The sequence below is a fragment of the Amphiprion ocellaris genome, chromosome 4, assembly GCF_022539595.1.
Source record: "Amphiprion ocellaris isolate individual 3 ecotype Okinawa chromosome 4, ASM2253959v1, whole genome shotgun sequence".
Taxonomy (NCBI): domain Eukaryota; kingdom Metazoa; phylum Chordata; class Actinopteri; family Pomacentridae; genus Amphiprion; species Amphiprion ocellaris.
The window spans coordinates 38,649,556-38,661,727 of NC_072769.1; the positions used below are offsets into that span (position 1 = coordinate 38,649,556).

The 12,172-nt window shown below is 39.8% G+C and overlaps 1 protein-coding gene across 2 annotated transcripts in view; it reads right to left on the reverse strand.

Annotated features, from left to right (window-relative positions):
- Positions 1-12,172, reverse strand: part of pvalb7 (parvalbumin 7) — a 46,891-nt gene that overhangs the window by 1,786 nt on the left and 32,933 nt on the right. Inside the window, exons 1-2 of one of the 2 annotated variants that reach the window (XM_023298425.3) lie at positions 2,867-3,024; positions 29-97 (exon numbers count right to left, since the gene is read on the reverse strand). In XM_023298425.3, the coding sequence (XP_023154193.1) occupies positions 29-89 (61 nt within the window). In that variant the 5' untranslated portion in view covers positions 90-97; positions 2,867-3,024. Of the gene's footprint in view, positions 1-28; positions 98-2,866; positions 3,025-12,172 lie in introns of those variants that run through there. The other variant, XM_023298424.3, reaches the window with a different exon arrangement.

Sequence of the window (12,172 nt, forward strand, 5' to 3'; positions counted from 1 at the left end):
CTCTGGAAATGTCAGCTCTGGTACAGACCTGCAAAGGCATCAAGAGCTTTCTTGATATCCTCAGGTTTTAACAGGTCTGTCATTACCATTTTTCTGGCTGGAGAAAGACACAAAGAAGACACAAGAGTATAAAATGAGTAGTGGAGGAACATTATTTCCAAGTGGTGAAGACAACAGCATTTATAAACACACAGGAGTGGAAGATTTGTAAAATCCTAACTCATACTGAAAATGTGCCAGTTGCTATAAAATAAACTAGAGTTCCATCTTGAACTTAAGAACTACTGTAAAATAATGTAAAGTTAACAGAAGTTTGTTGATAGGAATTGAAGCACTCAAACACAAGGAGAATTCTGACCACGATGAACCTGCTAGATTTTTCTGAAGGCATTCTAGAGACGTCCTTGGTGGAACTTTGCACAGTGGGTGGAGGGGGTGATAAAAACCCGTAGGTTAGAACTGAAGACATGGGCCTAAAGAGAGTCTGGCAAACACCCAAGGATACACACAAACATACACCTCATTGTACACAAACACACACAACCACATCACAACAAGTGCAGCTGGTTGGAGTCAAAGCTCATTGGATGTTTTCCAGACATTAGTCTATAAAGTCGTTGTTTTTTACCTTGTCCTTTAATTCAAGCAATGAGAACATTTTACTGTGAAGCATTATGTATTTAGTACAACACATACAGCTGAATATGAGTCTCATCTATTTGCTCAGCTGTGCTCTCCTAAACATTAAAAAAGTTTGTCCCTTCAATTGCAGTACACTACAACAGCCTGTAGGTGTCATTAGGTGACCCAGCTGAGCTGAAAGCTCTCCATTTCCTTGTTTATCTGTTTAGAGCACTGGGATCAAGTGTTGAGCTGTCCAGACAGATGTTTGATGAATAGGTTTTGTGTCTGTAAAAGAACCAAGCTCCCATGTGTATGCAGGAGTGTATTACTGTGTCTGTCTGTGTATATCTCACACATCGTCCCTTAGAGAGGATATATGTGGATGACACTTGCAAAGCCCCAGCAGGGTGGTTTTAATAGTCCCTCTGCAGATTGCACTGTCTTAACCCCCATAAAATCCTTACCCTTCCTGACCAGAGCACAGAGTGACAGAGTAAAAACACATAGTCACGGTCATCCTTCTTCTCTCCAGTCTACTTCTTCTCAGCTTTCTCGACACCTGTTATGTGTCTGACTTTTGGCAGCAACAGCCAATTAGTGAGCATCTATTTGTGGTTTTTGACATGTCTTGAAGGATAGTGTCTTGCAAATAGAAAGCTTAGATGTCATCGGTTTAAGGTGTCCCAGGTCATCGTCTTTTGGTTTAAGACAAAAAGGGTGGGATACTTAGTTTGTGTTTATGGTGGCTAGGACACACATATCACAAAGGTGCCTGAGCAGGGAGTCCTTGGTTTGATTCCTTTGCTGGCCAGAGCATTAGCTGCATGTCTAGTCTCTTTACTCCATTTCTTCTCTCTTTGTTAGTATCAAGCAAATGCTTAAAATGCCAACAAAAAGTAAACCAGTCTGTCAAGTTCTTCTGGATCCTGATATATGTTGTTAAAGGTAAGAACGCAGGTAAGAATTTACAAGACAGCATAACATCCACCTCAGTCATCTCTGGCATTCAAGTGGTTGACAACATTCCTTCAGCCTAATGTTCACAGTTCACAGTACTGTATCTGTTCATCAAATGAGAAGACTCACTGGAGACTGAGAGCCAATTCTGGCCTGTTAGGGTAACTAGTAGTTGCACGTTAAACCTAAGGTTCGGTTCAACACTCCCAACTGACTTTTCTCTCTGAGGGAGGCAGAAGTTAATAGTTTGAAGAGTAGGTCAATGTAATACCCTGAAGCCCATGAAAATCTCTGCAAGTTAAAGACCACGTTGTGGTAATTATGAGTCAGGAACACAGGTACAAGCGTATTATTCATATATTTTTACAAAGGTGCTTAGTCTGGGCACCTTTTCAAGAACAGCTGTCAAAATAACAGCGCTGAAAACCATTTAGAACATGTGTTAACTACAGTACTTGAAGTTATGGCTACTGTTCCATTTTTCTGTGCATAGACACCTGCTTCTGGTGACACATGAGCCAAGACAACCTCCGTTAGACCAATGCCTGCCCCTAGCATTACCTTTAATTTGATACTGCAGAGTAGAAAACAATAAAACAGAGACAGCACATCGTGGTATGGAGCTATGTACTGTAAGGGAACTTTAAACTTTAAACTAATTTTAGAAAAATAACGCCAAAATACCCATAAAACAGCCCAGTGTTCGAAAAATACAAGAAGCTGCTTTGAGTTGTTTAATTCTAATTATTGATGACTTTGGAAGTTGTCACATTCGATTTGATGCTGTATTTACATGAAAAAAGCATTCCAAGTACATAGGAACAGTGGCTCTAATGTTGAAACATGGAATGTCAATGCCTCAGTTTTTTATATTATTCATGTGTGCCTCTGTATAGTAATGACTGAAGCATTTTCACTCATCAAGTTGTTTTTTTTAAAGCCTTGAGAATCTTAAATCATTTATGCTAGTGATGTATTTTCTGAGTCAGCTGAGTGTGTAGCAGAGAATTCACCCAGAGCTTAATACAAAAGCACTCCTGTTACACACCTGACAGCTACAAAATATTTTATCAGTCTGTGTCACTCTAGTTTTATTATTTATACAGCTTGCCAAGGTATTTCATTCAGTTGCGGCATATCTGCTTGTCACAGATCATCCCAGCAATCACTGTGGTTCAGTCTTCTGTTCACTGTTGGAGCTCATTCCTGCACCTGAGCGACCTCTGAGTTCTGTCTCTAACAGCTGTTGTCTGCTGCAGCGTTTCATGTGTCTTTTCTGTCTTACCTGGATGAAGGGGTGGATGAGTGGAGCTGAGAGGAGAGCGGAGTGATGGAGGGAGACTGGAGCAGCAAGCAGGGCTGGAGGTGCAGGTAAGATGAGCAGGTTGAAGAGGAGGAGGGCACAATAAGACTTTTATAGCTGCCTCCAAACCTCATACACACTTACCCCATATACCCCCACGCACAAACCACATCCCCACCTCTCAGGAGTCTCTCTATTTTGAGAAGGGTGGGGGGTTTGTCATGACGTAACGCAAACGAGGTTGGCCCTGAAGTGTGATGATCATTTTCTCTGCAGTACTAACAAATCACACACAGGCCTATTAATAATAGCACATTATCTGACTGCTGTTGGACCTTATCTCCACCCGGGTCTCCTTTTTTGCTCAGTAGAACTCTCTTCTTCTTTCATTCCTGCACAAATCTGTCTTTTTTGCTCTTATCTGCTGTGATTCATTCTGTGATTTTTTGTATTGTGAAGCTTATGTCGCGTCACTGCCACAGTTGCCACTACTTTTATTCAAAAGGTGAAAGAGCAACACTGATTTAAACATGGGTAGCAATAAAAATAAAATGTAAATATATAAATACTAACATTTAAAGACCTTGTGCATTAGAGACGGAAATATCCTCCTGAGACAAACTCTAAAAAATAAATGCCCTTAATCCTACAAAATGAAATTAAAGAACCATCGACTTTATCTTTGAAAAGTAACTCATGTTCGTGGTGCAGCGTGTTTAAAGAGACAGTTGTGTAAAAGAGGACCCACACACCAAAAGCCTAACTTCTCCTGGAATGCCACCACCATTTAAAAAAAAAGCCACATAAATCATAAATAAGTGTAAATAAATCATAAATGTCCTGAAGTTGAACAAGGAGAAGAGAGGAGTACATTGTAGGAGATCTCTGCCTTACAGATAAACACTGCAGAAACCAGCACACCCTTTGACTTGTTATATTTCATCAAAACTACCTTTTATAATCTTTGAAATGTTGCAGAAAAGACACACTTTTATAACAAATCGGCTCAATTAACACATCTTGCTTAGTTCCTCAATTAATTAACGGGTTGAAAATGATTCAAAGATGTGCTGTTAGGAGTTTTAACCTCAACAGAAAAATAAGAAAGACCATTTCACACCGGTTCTAGCTTAATTACATTTGCCCTTTGTCACTTCAAGAATGAATTTGTCGTCTTTTTAATGGTTTCTAAATCTTACATGGCCTAGACCCAGCCTGTTTAACAAAGCTTTTAAATCCACGCATTCCTGAAGAAGCCCAAATACACAGCAGCTCTCTCAGCGTGTGATTATGTATTAATGTTGTAGATTATGATTGTTAATAATTAATAACTTTGGCAGCTTTTTCCATCTATGCTGCAAAACTTGCACTGCTTCCCGTAGTTGATTCTGAGAGCTTAATGTTGACTTTTAAGGCTCTTCGTGGCCTCTCTGTGCTATAAATCTGACCTATTAGTCACATACGATTCTGTAGGCAATCTGAGATCCTCTGCAGAGGTATTTTGTCTGTTCCAGAGGTTCTGCTGCAAACTAAAGGTGACAGAGCAGTCAGAGCCCTGAAGCTATGGAAGGAGCTGCTTGAGGAAATCAGGTCAGCAGAGTCAGTGACCTCTTTAAAAATCTCTTCCTAGAACACACTAGTATCGCAGGTCGTCTCTTGATTTTACTTGATTGACTTATCTGCTTTCTTGTTTCATTTTAATCCACTTTGCTGGTATAAAATGTTCTAATATTTTACTGTGTTTTTGTTTTTAGTTTTATTTGCAAGTGATTTTAAGCAGCATTTGATTAATTGGATATAATGATCTGCTCATTTTTAACTTAGCTGCTAATTAATGTTTCAGTTCTGTAAAATAAGTACTTGTTTAGCTTGTTTTTATTCTTAATCATCAATTCTTATTATTTTCACCTCCCATTTCTTCAGGGATTCCTGTCTTTTATTAGTGTTTGAAAGCACTCTAAATCACTGGAAGAGTTATATAAATTCTAAAAAAGATTTTGACTCACTTTTAAAATTTCTGAGAACCCACAGGCAAAGTCATACTAAATAAGTTTTATATTCTTTTTTCTTTTACCCCAAACAGCCTCTTCTCTGTCACCTTTCACCTCAACACTTTCCTAATTTCTGTTTAATGTCTCTTCTCCTTTCAATTTTCTTCTGTGTCCACGTCCTCTTGTGCCCTCTTCCTGTTCACTTATAAATCTCTATCTACGTTGTTATTGTAACTCTGTCTCCATCTTCTTTTTCTCTCCTTCATCTACTTATCTTGAGCGAAACACCATCTTGCTCCCGTCTAGTCAAGGCCAATCATTTCTAGGTGCATGTATGAAAGAAAAGCAGCAGGTTAGAGAGAAGTTGAAGGCTGTAGGCAACTGAGCAAAACATATTAGGTGACTTTTCACTAAAAGAACTGGATGAGTAACACACGCTAACAACACACTCCTCAGGGTTTAGCATCAAATATTTGTCAGCAGGAAATCGTTGCACAGCTTCTCTACTGAGACTCAAATTGCAAAGTTTTCTGATGCAACTTCAGTCATAGTGTTGACTGCTAGCAGGAGAGTATGTAACATGGTGTCAAGTGTAAAAACTACCCACCCAGGCACCATAATAGATACTATGACATGTGCACCTGTGCTGCTTAGAGAGTGCAGTTATTATTCTCACTGCCGCAAGACGTCGCTTATAAAGAAAATGTAGCTTTATTTAAGTAATTGAAACATTAAGATGTGATTGTCTCTCTGAAGTCAAACCTACATTTTTACCTCATTAAGTACTTCAAACACTGGATGCACTGTAACGTAATGAGCAAGACAGAGAGAGGAGATAAGATGTAACCTACATTCCAAGCAATATAGCTGTCATGTAGATTTGAAATTGTGTTGCTCAACACTACCGTCTCTGTCCGTCCATGTCCTGCACTGACCCTCTGTTCTCGCAGTGTCCCGAGACTGTCTTAGCCTTCTCGTCTCTATCGAATTACCCCTCATCAGCAGTTTGCAGCATTGTAGAAAAATGAGAATGGGAGGGGCGAGGCGGTGAGGACAACAAGCTGGAAGGATTTGTTGTCGAGGGGGAAAGTGTCAAGAGGGGCAGATAGAGAGATGCTGAGATACATATGGATGTGAATGAAATGCTGGGCTAAGAGTTTGGAGACAAATAATGAATACATTACAGAGGGACACTTATTTATACATTTTACTTTAAAATACAGAGAATAAACAGATAGTTTCTCTCTTTTTAAAAATCGTATTACACAATAATTTTGTCCATTCATGCCACACATAATAAAACTGAAAATGAAATGACCAAATAAGCCTAAATACTGAATAGAAAATTAAAAACAGACAATGCAATAATGATTTCAATATTTTAAAGGTGCATTAATAGTTAAAAGATGTTCTGTGTGCTTCACGGTCCAAACTGAAAATAGAGAGAAAGTGAGCTAGACAGCGACAGACAGGGAAAGAAAGTGCCATGAATTAAATGTGTTTTTAATGACCAACTTGCTATTCAGCAACAGGTGGTGCATTAAGTCATGGCAGGAGTAGCTGTGTGTGTGTGTGTGTGTGCGTGCGTGCGTGCGTGCGTGCGTGCGTGCGTGCGTGCGTGCGTGCGTGCGTGCGTGCGTGCGTGCGTGCGTGTGTGTGTGTGGTATTGATATCACTGGGGTATCCCTTGTCTGCTCACCCAAAGATTAGCAGATATTAGCCCTAAAAATAAACATGGGGGAACCCAGCGTCCGTATTGATAGGAGGATCTGTGCAGCAGTAGATTTTGGGATGTGTGCTTGTACCATGACGACCCAAACGCCCCGATCACTCAAGAAGGAGCGTAACTCCATCTGGTTTGTTAACACTATAAACTAAAATGTTGACAGGACTGTCAAAATACATTCTGCATTTCTTCATTTTTGGTCTAGAATCAGAGACAAAAAACTGTGCAGTTAAAATGAGTATTTATATGTTAATATTTCTTCAGATGACTGCATACATATGAAAAGAGTCACTAGCTCACACATAATTATTAGCTGCTCTGCAGTTCCTCTCAGCTCAGTGGAACTTTACAGTGTCTGTTTTGCTTCACTCTCATCGCTCCCATTAACTCTGGTTCCAGAAGCATCATGCTGCTGTTTTCAGTAGACTGATGAATCCAGAAAACTCTACCCAGCAACAATCATCAGGCAGACAGAGTAAGCAACTTACTGGTGAACTTTGCAGAACATTTAGCAACAAAAGAAAAAAGAATGTGTTTCAGGAGTTGGTGGAGAATGTGGTTAAAGGGGTGGTCGATCGTGGACTTAGATTCATCAATTTCAGTGTCACTAAAATGGAATAGCAATGCAGAGCAACACTACAATGTATTTTTTTCTCCCAGAAAAGGTTGTAAAATTCGGATATCTACGTGTTTTATGGATTTTGCCTCTGTGTTGCTAACCAGGGAGTTTGGTGTCAAAATTTTAAGAAGCAAAAAGTGTCATAAAACAGTGACTGAAAATGCCACATAACACACAGGGCTTAAATCCCAATCCTCTGGGTGAAAGTCTTCCAGTTGATGCCTCCATATGTTTATTTTGTTGCTGTTTTCAAATTTGAAGTGAAAGAATCTGTGCACACAGGCCCCTAGAAAAGACCAGACCATAAAGATAAACTGGTACCCCGCTATTTGTAACCTTTATTTGGAAAGTACCACATTTCTGAACTGTGGACCAAATCAACAATGACCATTTTTGGTGTGAGACTGTTGATCCTTCAGCTGGACGGAAACATTCACCACATTAATGCTATTGTGGCTGTGTCTGCATGGAGTAGGTAAATAGGTGACTGTTTTCTAACACGTTCTCCATATCGTCTTATAGGGTGATAATAATGCACTTTACAGTTTATTTCTGCTGTCCTCAAAATGCCAAACAAATTAAACAATGGAGCTTAAATGAAACTGATTTTAGTGCGTCACAAACCACCCAGAAGCTCAAACTGATTTCTTTTTAGACTCACATATGAGGGTTTCTAGCGCTTTGTTTGAAATTTGACTCATTTCTGAACAGTAAGGTTTGCTAATCTTATTTTGCACTCATTTGATCAAGTGACTTGACTGCAGCGACGCTCACAACCTCGTGAGTTCAGTTCAGGCCAAAACGCACAGTGGAGTGGGAGAAGGAAGCCCCACACTTTTCCAAATGTGCACCACATTTGGCACTGGTTATTGTGGTATATTTAGTCCTAATATTACGGCTGGTGTGTGTGGGAGTGTGTGGGAGATGGTGAGTTTTTTAAGGAATGCACCAAGTTGTTGGGAGTTTGGCCTGTTACATAGTCAACCTGTTAAGTAATGAGACACCAGATTTTCTGCACTTTCTGCTAAATTCTAGTTTTTGTCATCTTCAATGTTTAGGAATATGTTTAGGAACAGCATGTCCCAGGCTTTGTCTCTAAAGTGGTTCATCCAAGCTTTCTGCAGTGCTGGTGTCTGTATGGTACTCCATCAGATCTACAGTGGATTGGACTCCATACTGTAGGTAAATGTTATAATACAGCAGCTTACAATCAGAGATGGATTATGGGATAATGTACCTGTGAAGAGGCAGACCTCTGTATCAGTTTAAGATCTCTGATTCGGCCAAGATAGTTTGTGTCGAACATTCATTAATCCACGTGACAACATGCACTGTGTTTGTTGTTAACTGATGACAGGAGCTGAAACCTCAGATGGAGTGATATTTCTGTCACCAACTGAGCATTTAACATTAAGGAATGTGGCTTTGTGAGCAACCACTGTGTGACATAGGCTCCAGTGTTGTGTGAAGTGAGTGACTAGAGTGTTAAAGAAGTACGGTTAGCTGCATGTAGCTGCAGCAACTTTAAAGCGCATCCTGACAGAGATGAGGAAGATGCAGTCAGCCAATAAAGTGTGTAGACAAGCCTAAGTTTCAGCTTTACAAATGTCATGCTCACTGCCCTAAAAGAAAGGAAATAACGGCCTGACTTATGCAACGTTACAATGATGTCTCTGCAGGCTCGTAAAGTTTAACATCTAACAAACCAAAGAGTAAAGACATGTAGCCTAAAAACAGCAGTCTGAAGAAAAGCAAAAAAAAATAAAAAAAATAAAAGAATGTTCAAATTGTTGTGGTGAACAGCCAAAACCAATTCTGTTTGGGGGGAAATCATTGTTTTTTGTAATCATTTTGCACCTGTTTATATGTAGTTATTCGTGATCTAAGAGCTTCAGTAAAAGACACCTGAACTGAAAAAGCCTTCTGAAGATGAACTGTGATCAATAATTAAAAAGAGAAGTCCAGTGGCCTCCGACTGAAGCAACGATTCCCATGACCTGAATAGGCGAGAATCTACATTTTGCATGTCTTTATTGTTTTGTTTCCTTCAGTTCAAACAGAACCTCTGGATCCCATGACCATCAGGGACTGTGGACTTGTGCCTGCTGGTCTGTTCAATAATCAATCAAAGCTTACAATATGATGAAACATAAAGGAACACGGAGATCTGCTTTCTCATTGCACTTGGATGCGCTGTAAGGATGTCTGACTTCTCTGTTGTTGATGTTAGCTGAGGAAATACAACATTTTTAGATGTTGCCAGATGTCATCATCTACCAATGTGTGTATACGTCTGTGTATGTTGATGTAATATTCTGTATACAATTCACAGATAAACCAGACAGAGGAGAGGACTCAACTGGCAGTTGTTTGATCTTCACAGTAAGAAATAATTTCTTTTCTGGGTTAAAGATTTTAAATTTTAGTGAATTGTGTTTGGACTAATAGTTTGTGAGGCATTTAGGTTTTCAGTTTGCATCACAGGTTTTATTTTGTACTTAAAATGTTTCTCTGGGATTGGTTGCACAAAACACCTCAGGTAAAGAGTTTCTGTATTAAGGAGTCTCATCCTTTATGTTTCTGTAAAATGTTCACAAGTGTTTAAGGCTTTCTCCTTGTCTTGATTGTATGAATAAGCTCCTAAATGTTGTTAAACAGTTCCACGAAATACCTTAGCATCAAAAGCAAGGAAAAAAACTTAACAGCAGCACAGTCGAGTTTATAACAAATGCAATCACTTTCCACATCTGTTGCTCTCTGTTTGCTGTCATTTGCATATCAGATTGACTTTTCCGTCCATGCTTCCTATTATTCCAGAAGCATAATCCTTGCCTCCTCTTCAGGACAACTTTGTGAGGCTACAACAGGTTTCACATGAGTGAGTCTCCAAGGAAACTGTACAGTTTTACTGCTGTAAATCTCTTTAAGTGCAGTAAAAACCTTAACATTTCCCCTTAACTAAGGGAGCCTTACAACAGACTCTGTTCAGGCCCTTTAGGTAAGTCCCTCAGCTTAGGAATAATTAAGCTCTAAGTGAAGCAGAAAAGTGTTTTTGTGCAACTGGCTACATATATCAAGTATCACAAGTTTTAAAGCAGCTTTTTTCCACATTGTAGGTTATGTCAGCCTCCTCTGTGTATGCTGGGTGTGATGCTTTTCAAATTTTGGTCCCAAGTTTTCATTTTGTTCTAGTAGTTTTAACTGGGTGACATTACAACACCAACATAAAGACTCAGCCTCACCTCTTCCTCTCTCTCTACTTCCCTCATGATGTCGCCACGGTAACCAGCTGTCAACATGGCAAACACAAGCCGTGTGTTCGTTGAAGCTTTCTGTCAGTGTCGCTTCTTCTGTTTCTGTGTTTCTCTCTCTCTCTCTCTCTCTCTCTCTGTGTGTGTGTGTGTGTGTGTGTGTGTGTGTGTGTGTGTGTGTGTGTGTGTGTGTGTGTGTGTGTGTGTGTGTGTGCGCGTGCGTGCGTGCATGCTAGTGTTGCTACCTGTCAACTTAATGGCTTATTATATTTCACCAGTGGACTTTTTTTACAGTGTACTTCTGTTTCACTGTTATATTCCAAGGCTAGCATGCAATAAACTATGCACAAACACAGTTACGGTACACTGTGGTAGAAACACACACACACACACACACACACACACACACACACACACACACACACACACACACACACACACACTCTTCTTTTCACACGTATACACATTCACAATCCACAGATTCTCGTACACACATGCACTCACACAAGCACAACGGACTCCAGCAGCTGGCCTGACCTTGAAGATAAATACACCCTTGAAAAATGTTTCTGCAATTCATGGCTGGCAATGGTCTGTTATACGAGCAGCGTTTCAAAGGATCCATCTCAGGCTGCGTGAAAATAGATATGGAGTCAATATGTGCTGCACTCGTACAAACACATTTATCTGTGCACCATCGCACTCCACTGCACTCTTTGTTTCTGTCTCTTTCTCACTCACTCAGTCACTTACGCTTCTTCTCTCGTGTTTTACCTCAAATGCGCTCAACACTGTCTTTTCTTGCAGTTGACTATGTTCTTCACTAATTTTTTAGTCTATTGTGATCAAATCACTGCTCTCAAACACTTTTATCTCAGTGAGAACAATAAATCACATAAGAAAAACACTAAATGCAACCCACTGAACACACCTTCCACAGACCTTGTTTGATTTGCTGAAGCATGAGATCTCTTTTCCTTTCAGCTTTATCAGTGTTTGTCTGTAGAGCAGCTACTGATGTGGTGATTCAGGTGTTGTAGTTACAAAGCCAACAAGCTGTGGCACAATCTAAAAGTCTCTTTTCTTTATGTGGCAGTTCAGATGATAAGCGAGTGGTTTTCTGAGCCCAGATATTGTGTGCGACATGTTGACACACATGAAAGTGCCCTCTGTGTAGCCGGTGTTCTCAGAGTCTGAAACTAAACTGACACTACGAGGAGAGATCACTTACAGTAACCTGCATGTCATCTCAAACAATTTAGAAACCATTTTTGATTTTGGAATAAATCACTGTTGCTCTTTCTCCCTGTAGCACACACTCAAACCCAACACATCAAAAACTTTACTGACATCTAGTGTCAGAAGCTTTAAGCTCCTCAGGTTTGATGTTGGAAATCTGTCCCCTGAGTCCAGTTGGCTTGAAGGAATCTGATCGGATTTAATCTTTAAGACGGGAAGTTCAAAAGAAAGCAATGATGAGATCACACAATCCAGTCCTAGTTTCAATTTGGATCAAATCTTCCGTTATTGATGTTTAGAATGTTTTAGTAGAGTTGGGATACATGTGTTCCAAAAACATTTGTATTTTCCTGGTTACAGTGGATCAATGGATTCCTGGTGGATTTCAGGAGCAAAACGGTATAAACTTTAAAACTGGTCAAATAATAGAGGATGTGTATCATGTAGTGGATATACATTCAT